General features: G+C 36.2%; 1 protein-coding gene and 1 long non-coding RNA gene across 4 annotated transcripts in view; both read right to left on the bottom strand.

Annotated features, from left to right (window-relative positions):
• LOC122345698 overlaps positions 1–5,421 on the bottom strand; it is a 43,384-nt gene extending 37,963 nt beyond the window's left edge. Inside the window, exon 1 of the long non-coding RNA XR_006251023.1 lies at positions 5,080–5,421. This is a non-coding gene — a long non-coding RNA (uncharacterized LOC122345698). The remainder of the gene's footprint in view (positions 1–5,079) is intronic.
• Positions 5,422–5,747: 326 nt separating this feature from the next.
• On the bottom strand, positions 5,748–24,630 carry smarca1 (SWI/SNF related, matrix associated, actin dependent regulator of chromatin, subfamily a, member 1). Of its 3 annotated transcripts, XM_043240105.1 has the most exons (25): positions 24,443–24,629; positions 23,229–23,312; positions 21,747–21,913; positions 21,503–21,603; positions 20,172–20,272; positions 19,715–19,894; positions 19,442–19,597; positions 19,122–19,253; positions 17,929–17,997; positions 17,700–17,809; positions 16,443–16,669; positions 16,213–16,334; positions 13,813–13,965; positions 13,525–13,657; positions 12,486–12,631; positions 12,140–12,268; positions 11,817–11,927; positions 10,321–10,434; positions 10,112–10,234; positions 9,878–10,010; positions 8,871–8,989; positions 8,540–8,614; positions 8,304–8,441; positions 6,786–6,896; positions 5,748–6,380 (listed from the first exon to the last, which is right to left on the bottom strand). In XM_043240105.1, the coding sequence occupies exons 1-25, from the start codon at positions 24,497–24,499 to the stop codon at positions 6,321–6,323; spliced, it is 3,051 nt and encodes a 1,016-aa protein (XP_043096040.1). In that variant the 5' UTR covers positions 24,500–24,629; the 3' UTR covers positions 5,748–6,320. The 3 variants fall into 3 exon arrangements, 2 of the variants coding, with proteins under 2 accessions (XP_043096040.1, XP_043096041.1); XR_006251021.1 differs by lacking the exons at positions 5,748–6,380; positions 8,871–8,989 and having other exon boundaries at positions 24,443–24,630; XM_043240106.1 differs by lacking the exons at positions 21,503–21,603; positions 21,747–21,913; positions 23,229–23,312; positions 24,443–24,629 and having other exon boundaries at positions 20,114–20,254.
• Between the last annotated feature and the right edge of the window lie 311 nt (positions 24,631–24,941).

Genomic DNA, 24,941 nt, shown 5'->3' with positions numbered 1-24,941 from the left:
AACTCTTACTTTGACACTGTGCTAAACTAAGTATTTTGTGTAATTGTTCCTCTTGCATGCAATGATGTGATTTATTGGTAAAATAAATAAGGACTGATAGCATGAGTTTTCTTCTTTTTTTTTTTTTCAAGATTTCTCTAGATATCACAATTTATCATTATTCATATCACTATTCATCATCATGAATTCATAAGCCCTCAATAATCATGACAGCCCTAGTTTGTTATTTTAAAAAATATATAATTGTTTCCAACCAAGCGTATCATGAATTTTTGGTTTCTGTTTCAGCCCAGAATTTTAATTTCAATGTAACTGTTTTTGTCTGGCCAAAATAACTGGAAATCCCTCGCAACGAAAGCCTCAGACATTTAAGGTAATATGCATACTTTTGCATTAAAATATCATAAATTTACAATGGTATGATATCATTCAGTAAATTTTGGAGCCCACTTCTCCAGTTCACAGTGTGATATGAAGCGTGGAAATTGTTGACAAAAGATTAATTTGTCAACACAGGGCCACTAAAGAGTTGTTTTTCATTTAATGAGATATTTATTATTAATCCACGTAAATGTCAGTGTTGAAAATGCCCTTTTTCCTCAGCGGATCACATACTTAACTGCAGCGTCGCTAGCACAGGCGCTCGGGGTGCGCTCAGGGACTCTGCTTCTGACAGCCACAGCTCGTTTTTCCTACAAAGGGCTACCGAGAACAAGCTCTGAACTTTAATAAGACTAAAGGAGCTTCCAAACGCAGAGATAAAGAGCAGTTTATCCCTGCTGTGTAGAAATCTGATGGTCCAAACGTCACTGTATTCAAAACAGAATATGATGAAGACGAAATCCATGATAGAGGACTATGGAGAAGTTAAGTATATTAGTACAGTTTGAATGGTTCATAAATCAGAATTAGGACTATAATATTTTTTATTATTACCATTATTGTTTTAACACCACATTATGTTATATATTTATTATTTTTGTTTAAATGATTACTGAATATATATTATTATTAAATATAATAAAATAATAGTAATTGTTATTATTGTTGCTATTGTTTTATATAGAGTAGACAAGGATTATGTTTAGTGGTCAACCGATATAGGTTTTTTTTTTAAGGCCGTTATAGCCGTGATAGTCTGTAACAAAATGGATTCAAATAAATTGTGTAATATAAACATAAGAAATTATTTTTCACAAATATTAAATTAAATTAAAATTAAAAAGGAAGTAAATACTGTAACCAACAGGGCACTATTCTGGATAGTTTGTGTGCTTTGATTTTGGAAGGATATTTTTCAAATAAAGCCAAAGTAACACTCATATAACAGCACGCAGTGAAAATAACATGAAAATGAATATGACAGTGGGCAAACACATAAAGCGCAGCATAATTTGAAATCACAAGTTTAAAGTTTGTTGATCGAGCATCTCCAGTGAAGCTGAAATCTCAGGATACGTGAGACATAAGCACACTTCACAAGATCTCAGCTAGATTCGGCTACGTTTGCAAGTTTGGTGAATTTAAATGTTCATTAGTCCTTCAAAGATTTGTTTAAATCATATAAATGCGTATTTGCTGAATGCCGAGGGCAAACAAGAAAGTATTATAATGTTTGCTTTTCTATTACTAATAATAATAATAAAGCAATCGTTATAATACTTTTTTGTTAACAGTTTAATTCCTTTGTTTAACTGTTCTGATTATTAGACATACTTCTATATGTATTAGACGGAACTGAATGACGGCGGTGAACGAGAGCGAGAAAGCAGGTGCTTTCTTTCTACAGATCATAGTCATTTTACATTTACGAACTGCTCAGAAAGCATGAAATCAATTCTACTTTTCAAATACATTAACATATATTTAGCATATCACATATCACAATGTCTTTATGAATAAAATACTCTATAACTGTTTTTATGAAAGGGGAATCATCATTAAGGGGAATCATAATATTTAGGGGACCACAGCATTAAAAAAAGTTTGACGGACTTATCGATTTAATATTGATATCTAGGTGCCAGAGGCTTATATTTTTCTAATACCAAAATTCTGATATTGATTTAATCCTATTCCAGTGTAAATACAAGTCTAGCCAGACTTTTGCCTGCGGCATAAAGTCTAGTCCTCGGTGCAGCTTTGTCTGACCAAAAACTGCCCAATTAGTAAGCAGGAGATCATCTGACTGACATTAAATATCAATCCATCAATCACAGTTTTTTTTGCATGTTTAAGCATGGGTTGTTTTTTTTTTGTAAACTTTTTGTATGCAATACGCAACAGGCAGTCATTGATCAGACTCAAAGCTAGTGTACACCAAACTCTCGTGTTACATTTGTCGTTTAAATTCTTTTGCAGTGTAAATACGATATAACAATAAGCAAACACTACCACATTTTCGACACGTTTTGTGCCTCTTATGGCCTTATCTTGTCTTGAGATTCTGGTCTTCTCGGTTTCTTTCTTGCGTTCTTGTGGGGCCGCTGATTTATTGATCACCCATGCGGGAACAGACAAGCGTACAAAGAATATGTCGAACGAATGCTCCTAAAGAAACGCTGGACAGAAGTGATTCGCGGGCAAACGATTCCTAGCAGATGCTTCATAGAAGGTGAATTAAAGAAAGTGATTCATTACAAGTGTCGTTCAGACTACAGTAAACGCTGTCATTCACAAGAGGGAAGTTGCATCCATGGCAACAAACTCCGAAATCTGTATTTGGTCCTTTCGTTCTACTCGGAGAAACGCTGTGTCCCTGTGGCACCCCCGTGTCTCATTTGTACAGCTGGATAAACAAATTACTCCAAGCCAATTAGCACAAGCTGTTAACACTAGTGTTTCAAGGTCCTTTCACATTAAGTGTATCGCAGTTAAAACTTGTTTTAATAAATGCAAAAAATGCAACATCAGTGGCTGAAATATTTTTTTAACATACATACAAAAAAAAAAAAAAATCTATCAGTACGTAATGATTATTTATTTGGGAAAAGGCTGGGTTGGGTGCAGGAACCTGAACAACTCTCCCTAGTGGCTGTGAGCATGAATGCAGATGGTCTGTAATTTAAAAATGATGCACTTGTGGTATTTGGTGCAAAGATGTAATTACTACTAAGGGTGCGTATATGATTATTAACTACAGGGATTATGTCCAGTCATAGCTATATGTTTGTGCATATGAGTTTGTCTGGAAAACAGTCGGGATAGTGCCGTATTAAATTTACGGAAGTAATGAAATTGAGGCTTTGAGGGATGGAAGTACATTTAACAGCATGCCGAATATTCAGCTGACCGGTAATACAAAAAAATGATGTGGTCTAGGACCTTTATACAGAGTGCTCCAGCGTAAAGACTGTAAATCTACCTCCTCACCGCCTCGTTTTCATGTGTGTTCACTTTAATACAGCAACTAACCTTTAAAGGAATAATTTACAGAAAAATTTAAATTCTGAATCAGCCATTAACTCTTCACTGTCGCCTATTTGATTTTTGAAAATCATTTATTATTAGCAATGTTTAAAACTCGCCATTGAATATTTTTGCGGAGCTTTCAGGATTCTTCGCTCAATATAAAGTTGAAAGGTACAGCATTTAATTGAAGTATTATTACAGATTTTTTACTGTCACGTCTCTCTTACATACTTTTGCTCAGATACAGTAACATCATCAAATTTGACAGTAAATCAAAACACTATTATATATCCCTTTTTTTTTGACATCTCTGATGTTGACGTCAAACTTTTAGTTAACACCAAGCTGTCATTTGACTTCAGAAAAACTTGAATATAGCGATTATATAAAATTGGCTATTTCTATAGAGCTTTTGTCATTATGTAAACCACAGTTTACAAATAATAGGGAGCCAAAAAAAATCAATGTGTCCGCCTCAAAACTAATAAATGAAAATGAGAACACGATGGCAGATTTTCATTGTAACATTTTAAGTTTTTATCTAAGTCCAAATTTAATACTGCAGTGACATTTAAGACTGGAGTGACGTCACTGTATACTATATACAGGCTGTACCATCTTTTTTAATGTTGCATGCCGTATAAAGGTCCTAGATCTTGCTCACAACTTGCAAAACTGTTTTAAGTAATTTTTATCCACTTTCAGAAAGACCATTGGTCAGCTGAACATTCGGTGTGTTGTTAAATGTCAGTACAATCCAATGAACACACTGTGCTTCCGTCCTTTAATTCTTATAGAACATTACATGGAGCTACCCTGTCTTAAATGAGTAATATTTCTTAAGACGTTAAGCATTTTGTACCTTAGTGACTGAGTACAAGAAATGCAAGAACCCGTGACATACTGTAAATAGCATCAATGATGTCAATCAAAATAATCAAACTCCCATATATCATTAAATTCATTATTCAGCTACAGTTTATTAGACAATGGCGAATTAACAACAATTAGCAAAGAGAGACAGAGCTCTCTGAACAGCACAGGGCTGAGAGAATACATTACCAGGGATGCATTTTGTGGCAAACAGCCTATGTTAAATTTCAGAGCATGTTTCATTTTGTAGGTCTCAAATCGTCTTTTGAAAATGAAGACATTATGTTCTTACTCAACATTTTACGTGTTCCTGTCCCCAGTGAAACAGAAGAGTGAACACTGCAGAGTGCACCCCTTCTTTCTCGCTCTTTCTGAGCTGCATATTTTTTTTACGTAGCGTGTTTGGTTGAGTGAGATAAGGCACAAAACACATTAACACCTGCATTCAAGACACACGCGCGCGCCACCGTGCGCACACGTACACGCACACGCGCGCACGCGCGCGAGCGGAGATGGATGATGGGGGAGATTGGATTTCTGGGCCAGTGAGCAGGAAGCAGAATGCAAGAGTGTGACTGCAGTTCTGTCACAGCAGGTCATTTGGGTACTAATGACTGTGTGTGAGCGAGTGTGTGTGCCTTGCATAAACCCTATAGGTGTGATTGAGACACACACACAGGCTGCAAATTCAATTTAAAACCCCCCATTTTTGTATAAAGGAGCGAAGGCGGAGATAGAGAAAGTGGCAGGGGGAAATAGAGACTTTGTTTAGCGCTGTTGAACCAAAGCTCTCACCTGGTAGCACGGTTTTCTTGTCTTGTCGTCTGCTGCACGCTTAAAAAAAAAGATGTCATCGGCGCCGTATGGTAACGGATGTCACCTGAACCAATGATGTGCTCAGAGTGAGACCCGAGTCAGATACCGGCCAGCAGCTCGTCTTTGCTCGTTCAGGTGTTTGTTCGTGCCTTTAAGACAACCGGTTTCTGTACTCACGTTGTCGGAGTGTGTGACAGAAACTGTGAGAGCGCGTGGTACACGCTGAACGCCCGAGAGAACTTTCTACGGAGCGGAGGAAAGTGCAACAGCGCACCCATGTGGCCGGATCTGCGGTACTGCAAGCCACGGTCGCCTCACCTTTTTTTGTAATATGCATTTATTTATATTTTTATGAATATTTATAACAGAACAGACATGGGGCGGACTCAGGAAAGGTGCTCGACAGGTTGTAATCTACTGTATTTGAAGTAAATTAATTTGATTAATTAACAAAATCTTTTTGCTTGTTAGTTTTGGAGACATTATTTGTTTTGTTTCTAATTAAACCAATACTGACCCTGACAAATTTTTGCTAACAAATATGTGAACAGTTATATTCCCTCTATTTAAAAAAAATGAATAAAGGTAATATAAGTGTAAAGATCCATTATAAGCATATAAACATGAATAATATATAAACAAAACCAAACGATTTAGTTTTTTAATAATACTGGACTTGTACATATAAAGATCAAGAAAGGTTCAAACAAAAGTGCAAACAATAATGTGTAAAATAGCAACATTAAAATGGCACATGTATGTATAAAAGAGCTTAAGAAGACTGGATGTGCAAAGCTACTGATCACATGGATTAAGGTGCAGATCACAGAGACCTTAAACATACAACCACAGAGTCTCAGGCAAAAAGATTTTCATTTATAAAACACACAAACAAAGATCAGAACAGGCTTTAGAGCCCCATTTAGCATGCTAAATAAATGATATGAACAAGGAACATTTTGAAAAAATGCTTAATAAAAACAAGCTCTAGCAAAACGTTGTGTAGCTGCCAACACTTTATGCAGCCCAGGGGACAAAATTTCAATATGATATGGAAGTATTTTGGATGTCCCGAAAAATCTTTTGTTTTGCTAAAAATGTACATGTATATTTTAAGAAACTGGCGTTGAGTTACAGATATGACAAATAAAAACAGAACGAGAGGCATCAGATTATTGTAGTGCTTCGTAATGGGGAGCAAAGAGCTGCGGGCACAGGAGTCAGGTACGAGATTTCTTCTCTTTCCTGTCAGACGACACTTCTGCCTTACGCTTGTGAGCCTGACAATATGAAACAAACAGCATGTTTTTAGGACAGTCATACAGACTAGATAGGTAGATAGATCTTGCTGACATTATAGTTTAGTTAGCATGTGATGGAACGGCATTGAAGCAAGAGAAAAGAGAAAAATATGCTCCTTGCTCCAGGCAAAATCTTACAAATCACCATGCACATGCTCTGATAGACAGACAGATACGTAGACAGACAGACAGGTTTGAAACCATCAGTGGGATATACTACACTTTACTGCGGACACAAAATCTGAGGGGAATTTTGATCATTTGCATGTTGTTCTTGTTCAGTTGTTCAAGCGTGATTCCGAACTAGAAAGAAAGTCTCTGGGGAGGTGAAGCACGGAGCACAACAACAGATGGAGCGAAAAGAAAGAAGACAGGACGTATTACTGATTGTCCTTTGGGTGTTCTTCTCTTTTTCTCGGCGCGCTCCTTCTCCTCTATCTCCATGTTCTCTTTCTCAATGAGAGAGATGAGCGTGTTGCAGCGGCGCTGCAGCTCCTAGCAAACCAGACAAAACACACGCAAGGAAACTCTTTCATCATCTCAGCACAAGAGTTATACATCACATCTCATCCACTTTTACAATTCCTTTCAGGCATCACACCAGCATCCGCACCCACGCGCTTTTCACAAACACGCACGCCGATACGACCTGAAAAACATCCCTGCTTCTGATGTGATTAAAAAAAAAGAGTTTCGCATTTGTGTGGCTCGGACGTCTTTTTTTGCATTTTAAAGAGTTTTATTAACTTTTGTGCACTTTCTAAAGCTTTTTAAAAACCTACACACATGCGCAACCACTGAATTATATTCACACTAGACTTCCAATTCACTTCTAATGTGAGATGACAGTAACTGTTGCGTAACCCTAATATCAATAATAGAATTAAGGTGCCTTTTAGACTCCACTAATCTTTTTTCACATGGTGATGCCTCTTAAAGAAGTGGCATCACCATTTATTGTCCCTCTCGTAACATATAATTTTGTATATTATTTTATAGTGGGAGCACGACACTACAGTTCATTTATGTAAGTGAGGATAGCGAAATAAAATAAACTGTAACTTATTATACCCCAAATTCTTCATACAATGGACTACCAGTAAAACTAAAAACTAGGTGTCGAACTGAAAGAAGGATAGAATTGCCAAGAGAATTTGTTCCAAACAGTTTAACTCCGAGCTCTTAGTATTTTATTACTATTTTCTAAACCACTGCGCATAAACTGTGATAATGAGAGAAATGTTGAAGGTGTCTGAATAAATTATGTACATATAAACTGTAATTCATTTAATCTCCACAGCTTTTGAATGCATTTTCAGGTGATAATCGTCATAATTGTTTCATTGATTTTACAGTTATTCATGATTGTTGGATGAGGATTTTTTTTATGACAGCAAATATACTTGCAGATAACAGTTTCTTGTTAAAAATCTTTAACAAAAATGTCCCCTTATATTTTCCATATTTCATGTCACTGGGACAGTGCCCTAAGACACAATAGCTTATAGGTACCTCTTTGCACCACGTTTACCCTTAAAAAGTTACTCCATTAATCACTTACCCCTACGTCGTTCCAAACCAGATTATTCTGATGGTTCATAATTTCAGAAAAATTCATAATTTTCTGCACCTTTGACAGTTTGCGGTCAATAGGACAGTCACAAGAATCGCGGTTTTCATCCGAAATATCTAAAATTGCGTTCTGAAGATTAACTAAGCGTTTACGGTTTGGAACAACACTGGTCTAAGTGATTGATGATCAAACTTTCTCTTATCGCTTCAGGGTGTGAGGACCGGAATTGAGAAACGCTGACCTTAAGTGTAAATATTACTACCTCCCAGAGACGGTATGGTGCCTTTCTTTGTGAGAGTGTGAAAGTCCTGGCTCTAAAGAGTTCTCACCATGGCAGTCCTGGATTTGATGAACCAGTCAAATCTGAATTGTGGAGCGTTCCGTACACACTGTCGGAGTTCTTCATAAACATATTCCTTATCAAAGCCCATCTTATGCAACATGCAAATCAGAAACCTGTCTTCCTCCTGCAGGCACACACACACACACACACAAAGAAAAGTTTCTATATTTCAGATTCTGGTAAACACACTTAACACAGACTAACTCTCTCTTTTGCACCCACCTCTGTGTAGTTCTTTCCTTTGTTTGTGCCGTATTGTATGCGGAGCTGGTGGAACGGAGCCTTGTACCGTGCTATCTACAAGTACACCAAACACACGTCATCAAACAAGTGATATTTACTAATTATTATTGCATCAAAAATTTAATTTTCTCTTAAAGTTTCTTGCTTCTCGTGATAAGGCTGTGACTTTATTGCCTAATACAGAGGTTGCAAATCATCAAAAGCAAGGAATACTAAAGCTACCACACAATCATAATTCAGCAGCCATTAAAGAAAAACTGGCTTGTCAACAACATAATTGAATCTCATGGCAAGTTTTTGAAAGGTTGACCTTGGCATCCAAGGCTTTTTTGATGCTGATGCGTCTCTGGATGCGAGCTTCTCCTCGCTCTATCTGAGCCATGATCTTCTCAATATCCTGCAGCTCATTACAGCGTTCCCAAAACACAGCTATTATAATGACAAACATAATATTTTTTATATATTTTTTGTGGTGTGTGGTAGTACAGTTAATGTATGTTTAGCTGTAATGTGTACAAAAGGGATGAGTCACGATGGTCTACTACATGCCCAACAACAGACTAGTCGGTTAGCAAAGCTGCTAACTGACTAGTCTTCCTTAAATTTTTCCTTAGAGTTAGCTGACCCAAAAATTACAATTAGGTTGTTTTACTTACTTTCGGAGCATCCTAGGTGTATGTGACTTTCTTCTTTTAAATGTATCCAATCTGAGTTATATTAATAAGTCTCCAGGCCCCTCTAAGTCTTTCCAGCGCAGAGAGAGAACAAACTAAACCACAGGTCATGAATTAAAAGCACAAACAGATTTGTAAAGGAAAATGTTGGAGGAGCCATGTGAGGTGTTTTAGACTGTTAAAAGAAAACAACCGCCCACTGCAATGACAGAGCTTAGAAGTGCCAGGACAGTTTTAATATAACTCTGACTGGATTTGCCTGAAAGAAGAAAGTCACACACAGCCTTGTTTTCATTTTTAATATTTTAATATTTCCCTTTAAATATTTTTAATTATTTAGTTTTTAAATGCTCTAATTGAACTAAAAACCTATTTTTTTCATGTATTAAAATTCAAGTACTGAAATTAAATATGACATGATATTATTTTATTCAAATAAGATTCAATTTATTGCTATCATCATTTCTCATCTTACTATGTTTATTCAATTCTTCCTTGTTTTTCTTTTTTTTGATCTGGTCGCAAGAACTTAAAACAGGCCAAATTATACATGGTTCGTTTAGTTCAAGCAACTCACCAACTAGTGGACAATCCTAGTGTGTAATTTCTTCAGATGTTAGGCTTGTGTTCAGTTGCACTGTACCTGAGTACTCCATGACGTCCTCGGGTGTCTTGCCCTCCACCTCTCTAGCAATGTTGTCAATGTCATCCCGACCGTACTTCTCATTAGCTTTAATAAACTGATTGAAATCACGCTTGTTCCAGTTTGTAAAACCCTAGGGAAAAAACATTGTGCTGTAGCTCTGTTCTGTACTTAGCACATTTATAAGCATGTATGAATGTGTAAAAGAGTGGCAAAATGCATGATTATGTGTACTTGTGTGAGTAGTTTCTCTTTTTCCTCTGTCTCTTCAGGCGTGAGGGGTTCAGCCTCATCTATCTTTGCTTGTTCCTCCTTTTGGACCTGTGCTGAATTAGGGATTTCTGGATTACGTGGAACCTACAGTAAACACACATACGTGGTCATATACAGCTTTATTGAGCGGACTGTACACGAATATTCAACACAATACAAAAAGCGCTTACCTTGTACCCAATAGTTTTCCTGTAGTAAAGAATCTCCATCTCTAGCAGCTCAAAGAGACGTGGTGGAAAGAACTGAAAGTCCTGAATGTTGGGCTGCTTTGGAGGCCGAGGAGCCTGGATCACATCCACACACACTTTTTATGATCTCTCCACATACACTTGTTCAAATATTTTCATGCAACCATCTGTGTGATTCTTGATGTGTACTGTATAATGACAAAACATTGTTATGCTCCTGGCAGATGCAACTTTATCTAGCGGGCACTTCATTTTAATCAAAACACTCATTTGGTTTTCAATTTAATTTAATGATATTCATTAAAATTGAGGTTTACTGGCTCCCTGCTGTAAGTATTTTGCTGACAGGGTTATCACTTTATAAACTATCAACTTCCATCACATTTGCTAGAAATCTAAACCAGGCAATATTAAAGCTAGTTTACGCTGACCTCGCAAATAGCAACAAACAATTTTACAATGGTTGTTGGTTTTTGTTGGTTTTCTAAATCTAGTAATATAGATGTTTAGTGGGACAGTTTGGTGTTAAATTTTTTGACAATTTGGTCAATTTAAGTATTATTCATATAGTGTTAAAGTATGTATTACTATTTATTAATACTTCCATTTTAGTGCAATAGTAATTGTCTTTTTATGAGACTTTTAAAATGTAAAATTATTTATCTATAATAATTTTAGTACTACAACTGAAGTCTTATTTTATTTCAGCTAGTGGCCAAAGAAACATTTCTACTTTTTTAAGCTGTCCATATAATACCCAGTGAACAATGATGATGTTTAATAGTTTTAGTCAACAGCACAGACCAGTACAACATAAAATAGAAGAGTGTCATAAATATTGATTTTTATGGGCAGACAATCAAAACTCGAAAAAATGGTAGTTTTATGAATATACATTTTAAGAAATGCCAATAACTGTGATAAAACTGACACTACAATTTACAAATTGGATTAAAACAACTATAGATAAGAAGCTGCATCAAAGGTGCAACGTTCCCCTCCAACAGGAAGCAGAACACTGCATTTACTTCTTCTTTAGCAGCCACTTTTATCCTTATTGATGTTTTTTATGACTTACAGTGCACTATTCGAACAAACCGTCCCTCAGGAGCAATCTAGAGTTAAGTGTCTCTCTCAAGGGCACAGCAGTGACAGGACAGACAGAAGAAGAACGTCCAGTTCATGAGGTCATTATCTGAGTCAGCGTTTGAACCTACAACCTCTGTGTTTCAACTCTTTATCCATTACGTCCCTCCAATACATGATGATACAGCGCCCTTCAGCTGAGTTACTAACACTATTTACTGTAACTCACTGACTTCGGTGCAGCTGTCAGTCTGCTGAAAACAGTGATCTGAGTGCATTATTTAGCATTGTGTATTAGGTTTGTATACACTGTATGTGCATTAGGGTATGCGGTCATGAGTAGCACTGACAAAAAAAATCATTTCAGTGTCTAAACCGTGCACGTGTGTTACCTTCGGGGCTCTCGGTTCGCTGACTCGCAGTGCTTCTCTGAAGTAAGCATCTACAGCGTAATTGGCCTTCCTTTCTCTCTTAGGAGGCTCGATCCATTCGATCAAACTAAGCTGCACAACACACAGAATTCTTTAAAACACACTTAAACACACACATACACTACGCTTTCAGCTTCAGACAAACTCTCACAGCCTGTGACATGAAAGTGTTAAGCTTAAAAAGCTTCCAAATGCACACTGATAGACTCCGATGCACCTCAGAGCTGCATTATAAGCAACTATGAATCGATTCCCACCCGGTAAAGCTTCACACAGACACTAACTTTTTGTTTCTCTCTGTAATCTTCTCCCTCAAAGTTGTACAGGCTGGTCTCGGTGCCGCCCGTGTCCATGGTGAAGTTCCTCAGTGAGCTCTCGCCGAGTTTCTTCAAGCGTTCGTTCATCTCTGCCGTCTGAGAGGAAGAACAGCCATCAAAGAGAGTTCAACAGGGTAATATAGACTCAACCAGAGTGGAAAATTATCACGATCTGATGGGATTTATTCATATTCATCAGTTTGGATACAAATGCCTTTGGAACTTGAATATTTAAAGCTATTATGGAGTTTGCCAGTAAATTTAACCAGCGTTATAGTTTTCAGTCTAGTCTAAATTGTTTGTGCCGACTCACCTTCTTGGCACCTCTTTCCAAAATGGAGTCGATGTCCTCATCTGTTAGTTCGCTGTCTTTAGAGGCGAACACATGTGTTGCTCCATGTCGAATCATTTGTAGCATTTCATCCTTCCCCAGTTTATTCTGCTGATCAATGAGCCGTCCTGTAAGAGCACAAATAACAGCACATCACTGTTGTTCAACACATCATAAGACTGGAACAAAGGCTACTTGACCTTTTTTCATTTTTCAAGTTTCAGTATAAAACACATATTTGTTAGGTAAAACATTAATGACCAATTTTTATTTAATTTAAGTCTTATCTTATGCTTTTTCCAAGTCTCACACACAATGCACGCAATGAACACAAAGCCTCCATTTGATCAAAACTCAAAACAGAGTAAAACTGTAATACTGTGAAATCTTACTACTTGTGTTTTGTGTAAATGTGTTTTCTACTTTAATGTATTTTGAAATGTAATTTATCCCTGTGATGGCAAACCTTTTCAGCAGACTTTGCTCGAGTTACCAGTGACCTGATTTGGTGCTCAAAAAACATTTCCCATTATTATGAACCTTTACTGCCACTTCTGATCAGTTTAATGCACCTGATTAAAAGTACTTTATTTAAAAAAAAAAACATAGTGATGCCAAAGTTTTTAACAGTAGTGCATATGAATAGTGTTACAGTCAAAGATCATCAATACTAGCTCGGAAACGGCTCTAGTGAGAAATCTATTAGCATTTACAATTTGCAAACCATCTGTAGAGTTTTGTTTACTTAAAGCAATGCAAATTACTTATAATTACAGATTTGCAATACGAAGTTTGAGTTTTTTTGTTTAATTGACTGTTAAATCCATCTCCCCTCTGCCAGTACAGCCATTCAGAGAGAGAATTACTGTAATTACTTTTAAAACACGGACCCTTAAAATTCCAACAGTTTAATATTTATATTTTTAAAGGTGTCATTAGACATGAGAACCGTAGGGAGATTGAACTGTAAGGAATCATTTTTTTCTCTGCAGGAACTGTTTTACTCCTAGTGTGTTCGTACCCTGCTGAATCACTATAGAGTCCAGGCGTAGCTTCATCTCCGCTCTCTCCACAATTCTCTCCTCCACTGTGTTGTCTGTGATCAACCTGAACACTTTTACTGGTTTCCTCTGTCCGATACGGTGCGCGCGGTCCTAAAATACAGTGCATAGCAGAACAACAGCAACCATTTAAGACAACAGTCATAAAAAACGCTGGCACCTCTCTGAGGCTCACAATCATAAAGTTTACTGAGCTTGGTTTTGTAGTTTTTGTGTGCGTGTGTGTGTGTGTGTGTTGTGATTCTCACCATGGCCTGCAGGTCAACCTGTGGGTTCCAGTCTGAGTCGTAGAGAATCACTACGTCAGCTGTAGCCAAATTAATTCCCAGCCCACCTGCCCGTGTGCTCAGCATGAAGATAAATTTACTGCTGTTCGGGGCATTAAAAGCATCTATGGCTTGCTAATGCACAGCGACAGAGATAGAAAAACAGGAAAAGAGACAGATAGCATTTAAGTGAGACTGAAATAATTTATCTGAACCACTTATATAATTCATATGGTCTACTTATCACTAGCAGTTGTATATATATATATATATATATATATATATATATATATATATATATATATACAAATATATAAAGCAATGAGCGTATGCAACTGTGTTTTACATATACAATACATTTACACATAATAAATGAAATCAAACTGAATATTATTCTACACAGTATTTACTTAAAAGTCACTAAAAACAATACAAACAAACTAAGTGTGTATTCACACCTGTCTTGTTTGGTTCAATTGAAACGAACTTAAGTTTGTTTCCCCCTTTGGTGGCAGGAGAAAATATTGCAAGCAGAACATTTAACTGTGGTATGGTTCCAAACGAACTGTGGCACAGTTCATTTAAGGTGTGAATATAATCCGACTTCAATCTAACCCAATTGCATAAAGCACTTTTGAGGTAACAGGCTCCCATAGTTGGAGTTGCATTATGAGAAAGTGTTGCTGTAGCTGCCAGCCAAAATGAGACACGTAAAAGCCTGCAATCACTTTCCTATATGCGCTGTTTTTGCTAAGCTTCGCTTTTACTCTCTTTTCACCTAGCCTTACTCCCTTTTCTGAGCAGTGTCAATGTCAGTACTATGCCACGTTTAAAAGCATGCTCTCTCCGCCGGATTCATATTGCGTTAGTAGGTGACAAAAGAAAATCTGTAAAACAATAAAAAATTCACTATAAAAACTCTCCATGATTAGGCCGTTTTCGAAATTCCTGCTTGAGATTTCTATCTGATAAATGGATGACCTTAGCACACGTGTGGTTTTGTTCAAAATTTCTGGTTCACTTGTAAAAAAATTGATAGAAGAAACTAACACTTTTAATGTAAAGTATTTGCAAGAATATTACATCTCATGTAAACAGACTTAACATTCACCCCAGAACTGATCAGTGGTTTCCATGACTACCAGGTTGGTTAATCAGTCCTCTTTATATAAACTTTGCAGAGATTCCACGTGAAGTATATGTATGTGCCTTTTATAAAGGCTGCTCATTTCCTTTCTTCCTTTCGGTGAATCATTCCTTTATACCTTTTAGTATTCAGAAATTTGAATTGTGATGTAATGAGAATAGTTCGTTTTTTTCTTACCAAACAAACAATACATTTATTTTGTCAGAGAAATAAATATTTTATTAGATGAAATAAAGTTGATAAAAAAAAAATATATATATATATATATATATATATATATATATATTTTTTTTTTTTTTTATGAAATAATAAAACCTGCAAGCAGCATGACACCACCTTAAATATAATAGTATTTACATTTGATTTTAGCAAGTTTATATAGTTTTTTTCAGATCACATATAGTTTTACGCAACCTAATCAATATCTGTCACGGTGTGGTTGCAGGAAGGAGCGTTCGACGAGGACATAACTTTTAACAGCTTTTAATCTTCTACACAAAAACAACTAATAATACAGGCAGGCAGGCAGGCAGACTTCCACATACATACATAAACATTTCAAAAAACATTACTAAAGACGAGACCGGACAACCTGACGTCAAACAAACAGGAACTAAAGCAGAAAGTAAATTACATAATTAACTGAACACACCTGAACCCAATCAACTGAAGACAGAAAGTAGGTCACATGGGACATGAAAAAACAACAGACCTTGAACGCGACACTATCCAATATTATTAATTAAATCAATGATTATTTATTTTTGTATTTAATTTAGTTATAAAAGTTAAACATAAACAGTAATATTACTATTGTACTTTTAAGTAAAAATATAATTAGTATTTTTTATTTTCTTTATTTGTATTTTCTGTCTTAATTTCTCAGCTTTTGTATGTTAAACCACATGTTTTTTGGCAGAAGACTACTAGAATATCTTAAAGCTTCTTCCATAGAACTAATCCGGATCTAAGTCTTTTTTTTATCTACTGACAAAATCTAAATATGTGTCTTCACTTGAATTTTTCTGTCTAATGAACCAGTCAATTAAATACTGATTCATTATTAATAACTGACTCAAAATAGTAATTTGTTCATGAATCAGCTGAACTACTCCAGTTAGGCTCTATGACTTTGATTCAATAAAAAATGTATTGGCTCACAAGAGAGTTGCATAACATGCATGTGTCTGTATGAAACAATGCCATTTAATGTATGCATGTGTCAGTATGTGTACCTCTCTGGCCTCGTGAGGTGTATTGCCATCCAATCTGCAATACTCGAACCCTCTCCACATGCAATAATCTTCCAGAATATCCAACATCCTTGTCATCTGGCTGAATATTAACACTCTGGATCCTGCATGCACATATAACCAGGAATGCAAAAAGTTCATCTGCATTCTAACTAGAAACATGACTGACTATCTGACCATTAAAAGCTAATAAACACACACACGCTGCTCACCTTGCTCTTGCACTTTAGGCAGAAGTTTATCCAGCACAACCATCTTGCCGCTGTTGGTGGCTAAGTGTGTGTCCGTGGTGTATGGGGGACCAGGCTCTGCCCCGTCAAACAGGTATGGATGGTTGCAGCACTTCCGCAGCTGCATCAGAATATTCAAAAGCCGCATCTTATCCATCTTTCCGGCAGAATTCAGGATGTCAATATCCTTCATTAGGATACGTGTGTACCTGAGAAAAAGGAAACAAGCACTGTGTTAGTGTGTGTTTTTTAGTTGATTGATCTGATGCTTATTTAGTAGTTTACATTGCATACACGTACTTCTCTATAACAGAAACTTGGCAGGATAGTTGACTAGTCTTTCAACAGCCTAGTGAGTTAATCGAGATGTTTTTCTTACTTTTAAAGAAGGTTCAAGTAAATATTAATATATTTAGAGGCGTGGCTTCTCAGAGAGGATTTCAGCATGCTGACATTTAAAAGTTAACCCTCTTTGAGGAGTTACATCACCACATTCATCTTTAAAGCATCACCACCACATCCGTAAAAGCAGCGCTTTACAAACAAATCCACTGCCTTCAACGCATGTTGGACAAAGTGCTTGCAGCGGGAAAAAAAGTCCAGGTTTTCATCCATAATCCTCGAGTCTCTGCTTTTTTTGAGATATTTTTGGGCTGTTATGACTATAGTAAGTATCCGTGTGAGAAACACGTCTAGTTGTGAGTCAGTTATGACCCTAAACTAGTCTTCTTATGCAGGGATTCCTAATACTGTAGTCATTCAGACAACCCACTGATGAGACAAGTTAAAAATTAATTCAAATCTGGTTGATATACTACAGAGTTTGTTTACAGTATATTTTCATTTTACCAGTACCCAGCACACGCAACACTATAAATAATCACTCAAAGTGTTTATCAAACCATATGGCAAGTTATAAAGCGCCCTGTGAAAATGAAGAGAGAAACACGATTCCCTATCTAGTTCTGTAGAATAATTCATGCAATATTGATCATTAAGTTGGATGACAGTTTTTTTACTTGATGGGCACTGAAATAAAAAAAACACAGCCCTTGGTAAAAATGTACAACCCAGTGCACTAAAGTTCTCGCTTCAGTGATATCTGTTACAATGCATCTGGTAAACTCGCACTTATTTTTTTATGTGGTCAAGTGCTATGCGACTGTGATCCAGGAACTGAAAGGGTTGTTTAAACCCCTTTGACAGATGTTTGTTTTTAAAAAATGTGTGGGATCTTACCATTCTCTCTGCATTTTACTGAGCCCCAGGTAAATCTTCACCTCTTTCTTGGGAGGAAGACTCTTCTCCACTTCTGCTTTGATACGACGCAGCAGGAATGGACGGAGAACCTGAAAACAACCATTCAATAGCCTGACTGTCCCAATCATTATCATCATCAGCAATAACAACCACTACTTTAGTGGTGAACAATACAAAAAATATTTTTCAAAGAGAGAGTTAGACTCACTGCATGAAGTCTTTCGACCAGTTTCTGGTCGCCAAGACAGTTGTTTGTGTCAAACCACGAATCAAAATCCTGAAATTTTAGAACACATACAGATAGGTTTTCTTGGTAGTAACATTCGATTGACTTCTACTTTCTTTATACAGAGCTAATATAATTGATTTATTTTTTTACCTCTAAAAATAACCTTTACAGAAGCATTTTTATTTTGTGTTTTCATTTAAAATTCTTTTTTTTTATCATGGAATATGGTCTATGTTACATAAACTAGCTTAAAATGATTATCTTATTTAATACCGTTTCAAATATATTTTTTCCTATGATGGCATTACTTCAGTCACATAATCCCAAATCATTCTGCTATGCTGATTTGGTACTCAAGCAATATCTCTTATTATTGTCACAGTTGATGGGGCTTAATATTTGTGTGGAATTCAGGTCAAAAATCTGAATTTTTGTAACATAGCATCCTGGCCATACCAAAAATTTTAAATCCTGGTTGCCCAAAATGAATTTTGCTAGCCCGAATAAAAAAAGACATCACCTAAACTTCCACACTGACGAATCAGCATGCTCAAAAAATATATATTTTTTTTCATTTCTAATTTTCTTCAAATGACAAGTGAAAAGAGCAAGACTGCAATGGATCACAAATATTCACAGTTAGGACCTTATTCCAGATTTTGAGTAACAGATTGGATCATTTTTCGGATGAAAAGGAATGTAATAATTACATGCAAAATAACACTGCATGGTCTTCACAATTATATATAGATACATCTTTGTTGAAAGTTGTTTTGTAGTTTAACATTAATGACAGCAGCAGGTTTTTATAAACTTCTGTCTCTTTAAGACCTGGTGCAGGGATCCAATAACGATAAACATGCAATTTCTTTCTCTATTAATAAATACATTTATCTACTTGCTCTAGTAATAAATAAATAAATCTTACTACCCTAAACTTTTGCAAGGTACTGTACAAATCAAGAAAAATAATATTTAACTAAAAACAGTCATTTTTTCCCAGTTTATTTGCTTATCTGATTACAAACTTGGTTTTATAATCTAAAGTGAAGACTTCTTTAAACACGCAGCACATTTGCACACAAACTTCCAACACAGCTGTGACAGATACAGCAACATAACGTGTGGGAGGAGATAAAACAAGCTGCGATATTTAAAAAAGTATGACTCACACTGGCAGAGTTGAACACATCAGGCAGCAGAAAGTTCAAAAGCGACCAGAGCTCATGTAGATTATTCTGCAGTGGGGTACCAGTCAACAACAGACGATTGGTCGTCTTAAACTCACGCACAATCTCTGACAACTGTGAGCCGGCGATAAAAGAGAAAGATACAGCGAAGAAAGAAAAAGACAGGGAAGATGGCTCTGAAGTCTTTTCCTCTGTATCAGATCATTAAATCATCTCACAAGTGTTATGAAACACATTGCTCTGCTTTTTTAGTTACTCTTGCATTAATTGGTTCTTACAGTTGTTTATCAAATACCAAATACCTTTGATTTCTCGTTTTTGATACGATGGGCCTCGTCGATAACAAGATAGCGCCAGTTAAACTTCTTAAAGACGGATTTCTCCCGAATCACCATCTCGTATGATGTTACGCACACATCCCATTCGCCGGGCATCATCACGTCACGTATGAACGCTGCCTACAAACACGCACATACTAATTAGTGCTGATTATTATAACGCAAGCATTTTGAAGAACCTGCTGGTTTAATGATAATGGGTAGAAAGCAAAAACGGAAGGACTTGAGCAGCCTTACTCTTTCATCTTTATCCCCAATGAGACAGACGGCCTTCAGGGTGGGCACCCAGCGCTTGAATTCATTCATCCAGTTATGCAGAGTAGACTTGGGCACTAGGACCATGTGAGGGCCGGGAATGTTCCTGTAGTGCTTCAGGTAGCCTAGCAACGCGATTGTCTGCAGGGTCTTACCCAGACCCTTAACCAATCGGAACACAGAAATCCAGTGAGTCACAGTCTATGACATCAACAAGACATACCCAGAAAAATCACAGTCTTACTCAAGCCTCTGAAAAGACGCTGGAGCCACGTTTTCATTTGTCATGAATCTGTGTGGTTTCGCAATGACGCATATTCAGACTATTTCAGAAAATGTAGGCGTTCCATTAAGAACTAGCATATAGTTGCTTTTACCTACCACTAGGACCATGCTGGGTTTCAATGAGTTTTCGAGAGAAACAGACTGGGGTTTTTACCATCTCATCGGCCAGGATGCCATTGATGCCGTTTTCATACAGAGAAATCATCCAGTTCAGGCCTCGGATTTGATAATCTCTCAAAGCTCCATTCTTAACATCTGTCGAATCAATCAGAAATTAATAATTAGCAATTAATAATTAGCAGCCATTACATCTGATCACAAGTGCTATAATAAATCACCTCATGGAATCAGGTACTAAAAGAGGTGCTTAAAGGTTACACATCGCAGTTCAGATGTCTGTTGTTCTTGACAGCTTGATAACACAGTTTGTGTGAATTTGTTGTCACCTTGTTATTTAAGGTGCAGTGTGTAATTTCAAAACTCTAAAAATAATTGCTGTTTTCATGAGTACAGAAGCTAAGAGGTTGTAAAGTAGATTATATTATATTATATTAAAAAAGTGATAATAATAGCATTTATAAATTCTATTTCAAATAAGTAGTGTCCATATGATTAAGAAACATTAAGAAATTAAGAGATATATTGTGATATAAATTTAAACCATATCGTCCAGCCCTATTATAAAGTAAGAAAAAGGTTTTAAAATTCCAATGGAAGTGAGAAAGAAAAATAATACTAATGCATGGCCTCTGCAGGTGCTTGGAAACCATTGTTATTTTTTGCGATTCCAATTAGGACTGTTAGTGTTGCAAAAACTTCACACTTCCCCTGTATAGCAGTGGTTCCTGAACTTTTCGACTCCATTTTTATATATAGATATTACAAATATAAAATCTAAGTATTTATATTTACATTTCTTAAAACATTTTGCTGAGGCCATCTGGTAGTGGACCACTTCTGTTCAGAAATGTGCTTACTCTAAAGTAGAAGTAGAATGCATTTTTTACAGAACCTTTAAGGAACTTTTTTTATTCAAACTAAAACCACATATTATATATTGTCTATAAACTGTCAAGATCCAGAAAGAACAAAAAAGCACTATGAAAGTACCATAAAAGTAGCCCATATGACTACATTAAGAACATTCTCAAGTCATATGATAGCTTTTTGTGGGAAACGGGCCAGAATTATGCCATTATTCACTTTTTTTTTGCTTGTCTCATTACTAAAAGGCGTATCAAATAACTTGAACCATATTAAAAGTTCTATATAAATCCTCTTTTTGTGTTCCATGTAAAAATAGCAGCATATGGTTTGGAATGACAGGACAGTGAGTAAATAATCAGATCGGTGTTTTTTTGCTTGTTCTTAAATAAACAATGTATTAAAGCACCAATAGTAATTACTGTTTGTATTACAAACAGCGTGAGACTCATTAACAAAAACAGAAGCAGCCTGACTGTTCATAAAAACATTGATTCATACATGATGGTGACTCCTCAAAACGAACGAGAACGTTAGCTGCCTTTCTGCTCTCAGATAAGAGTTCCTCATCCTCCTCCTGCTCTGTCCGACGATGGCGGTTACTAAAAAACACACAAACACGGGCCACTAATAAATCAAACCAAATCACCACGATGACACATGTCTGACCAACAGCTTTAGGAATAATTGCAAACCTCATGACTCTGAATGTGTGAGCATTAATGTGTATGCGTGTCTCACTCACTCTCCGACAGACAGCAGGTTCTGTTTCTCATCCTGTTTAATGCGGGGCCTCCCCACCTTGACCTTCAGAGGTGAGGTGGGCGATTTCTGACTGGCAGGCTGAATGAAATGAGCAAACAGCTCCGTCTGCTTCAGCAGGAACTCAAACCTGTTCGCGCGGTCTGTTTTCTATAGCCAAGGGACAGACAAAGATTTTCAAAGTAACTTCAAACTCAAACACATATTGTGTTGAGCAACGATTAAAAATAAACGTTTTTGTGTACATAATATATGTGTGTGTGTATTGTGTTATTACTTATATATATATATTTTATATTATATTTATTATATATTTTTAATATAAGAAAAATATTCACAGTGTTTCCCCTAGGCTTTCAGCGGGGTGGGGGTTTATTAATCAGAAAACTTCATTTATTGTCAATTTATTCAAAATTCAACAAAATATGTTTAGATCCCTATCAAATGTTTTTTTTTCAACCTTATGTTTTGAAAGCATAAAATTTTATTACATTTTTTACAATAGCCCTATGATTTTTCTTTTCCACTCAGAAATTCTGGGTTGGGTATTTACAATTATTAATAGATAAAAGATCCATTTAATTCAACAAATTTGAAATTTGTAAAAAAAAAAAATACTTTGAGAAATAAACTGAACTTTTATTTTGACAGGTTGCATTTAATACCCTTACATTTCTGTGTGTATGCTCACGAACTGATGCTCAGAGCAGCTGTGGAGATGCTCGTGTTTTATGTCCACATAGTGAGACGGAATATGTTTCATAGGAAAGGAAACTTCTGTTGTGATCTAGCACTATAGAGAAAAACTTGGCCTTTCGGGGCGTTGAAATTCATATAATTCGTATTATATATAACTATATTCAATACACAATACACAAATTTTGCCTAAATACTTGCATATGTGTATAATAAATATATGTACAAATATTATATATAAATTATATGCACACAAACATTTATATTTTTAGTTAAAAACTTTTTTGTTAAAAAGTAACTACTTTGCTGCTCAAAAACATTTTACATTTAATTAGTTGATTTTACTTAATATTGCTGTCAAACGATTATATCAGTGTACATTTTTTCAAAATATATAATGCGTGTGTGTGTGTGTTTACACCTACAAAATAAACATATACAGTACACATACATATATCATGCAAACAAAAACGTTTATTTTTGATGCGATTAATCACAATGAATCGTTTGACAGCACTACTTACATGCATTACACTGCCAAATATGACCTAAGATGTACCCGAAATATGAAAAATGCTAAATTTGAATTCAGTATTTAGTTAACATCTAGTAAAATCTTTTGTGTGGTTGATTTTAACACTCATCTCTGGTTGGTCTTGAGTGTTGGAACCGCACACCTCATTCTCGCCTGTGGTTATCACTAACACTCACCACTACATTACATTACACTACATTAACAGTGTGGATTAAAAGTGTAAGGAAAACTCACTCTTTTTTCCTCATACTCAGGGTCAGCCAAGCTCTCCTTCACAGCTGCTTTAGGAGGAGGGTCCAGGAGAAATGGCGGGTCTTCCTAGAAACACAAATCAAAGACACACATTAGATATATTAGACATATGCAGTACATGTATTGCAATAACTATTCAATGCCAGGTGCTTTGACAGATGTGTGTTCTGTTTAATGCACTAGAAACATGTTTATTGGCAATGTTAATTATCACGATCATTAGATAAATGAGGCTGTTCCCGTTCTTAATTTATCTGCCTGGTTAAATAAAATTTACAGAAGCACAGTTAACATAAAAATCAAACACAGAGTTGTACAATTAATACAATGTTTAATCGTGATTACAGTTAAGGATGCCACAGCCACATAATATTTCATAATAACATTCAACGGTTCAATTACAAAAAAGAGTCCCCTTTATTCTGCAGGCTTAAGATTTGTAATTTATTTTTTACAAATTTAGCTTAAGACATTTTCCATTGTTTTACTTTTGGTTTTAGTATAACATTATAATAGCAAAGCAATAAATGTTTTCCAGTTTGCTTGTTTTTATATAAAAAATGCGCTTGCTAAAAATGCAGTTGCTTTTAAGAACGGCATAAATCTTTTAAAAACAGTAAGGATGCGTCACAAACCTTGCGTTAGAATCACTACAGTTTGCCAATAAATAGCAATACAATATTTACGGATTATTTCTGTAAACGCAGCAATATGAACAGCAATGTAAAGCGTGGCCAAACTCATGTATCTTAGATTGTTTAAATCGCTAATTAAAGCGACTCTTTGATAACTGAAAGTTGTAGCCCAGATGAACTGTTGATAGTGACATAGGATCAATACTCTGACTAATCCAGGCTTATACAAGCTCAAATAAAGCAAGACCAGTAACAGTGAGTATGCGAGTGCTTATATACGCATGTCTGCTTATAGTTGTTGATGTCGTTCAGACAGATCTGCATGCGTTCCGTGTGTGGCTGCACGAAGAGTACCGCAACTCCGCATGCAAATCTGTCAAAGCCACAAAAACATGCTCCGAAAACACTGAGCAATAAACATCTCGAGCTCTGCAGATGTGAAGTGAACTCCGCCTTCCCGCCATGTTTCGTTCCCCCCAAACGCAGATGAACTGGAAACTTCTGCATCCTGCTTTTCATGTCCGTCTGCTACACACATTCTGTACTTCTCTTTCTCTTTACCTCTTCCGCCTCCGCGTGCGCCTCCCGAGAAGTAGAAGGTAGCTCTTCGTCCGACATGGCGGTTAATGTACCAAGCTTTTCATGAGTTACAGATGACCAGACAGTAAGTTATAAAGCATAAATTTGGCGTATGCGTCATGACAGGACCGTACAGTCACGGCGCGCGCGCACGCCCCTTTCAGAGCTTTCATACCAAATCTCGCGAGGACAAAGATGTCCATAGAGCTGAATTCTAGATCTCGCGATATTATTAAATGCTCAAAAATGGGCAACTGTCAAACGGCAACCACTGAGACACAAAGCAGAAAGAATAAATGTATCGTATTGTTTTTTTACATAGCATGATTACATGAATTTTAAACGTCTCAGCTTAAGCTAAATGCCCTGATATTGTAAGGTGACACATCAGAATTGATATTATCCATTAATTAAAATTCTGTTTCTGTTTTCAGTTTTAGTAGGTTTCTTAATCTGTTATTATGCATTTTGATTATTATGT

This window comes from Puntigrus tetrazona, chromosome 5, assembly GCF_018831695.1.
Source record: "Puntigrus tetrazona isolate hp1 chromosome 5, ASM1883169v1, whole genome shotgun sequence".
Taxonomy (NCBI): domain Eukaryota; kingdom Metazoa; phylum Chordata; class Actinopteri; order Cypriniformes; family Cyprinidae; genus Puntigrus; species Puntigrus tetrazona.
The sequence above is the reverse complement of the archived record's forward strand: the minus strand, read 5'-3'. Positions and strand labels throughout refer to the sequence as shown.

Coding starts and splice junctions, on each gene's coding strand:
- smarca1 (XM_043240105.1), bottom strand. CDS start 24,499: ATGTCGGACGAAGAGCTACCTTCTACTTCTCGGGAGGCGCACGCGGAG. Junction 23,313..24,442: donor CGCACGCGGAGGCGGAAGAG/GTAAAGAGAAAG, acceptor TTGTGTTTCTAG/GAAGACCCGCCATTTCTCCT. Junction 8,615..8,870: donor AAAAAGCCTTGGATGCCAAG/GTCAACCTTTCA, acceptor GTGTACTTGTAG/ATAGCACGGTACAAGGCTCC.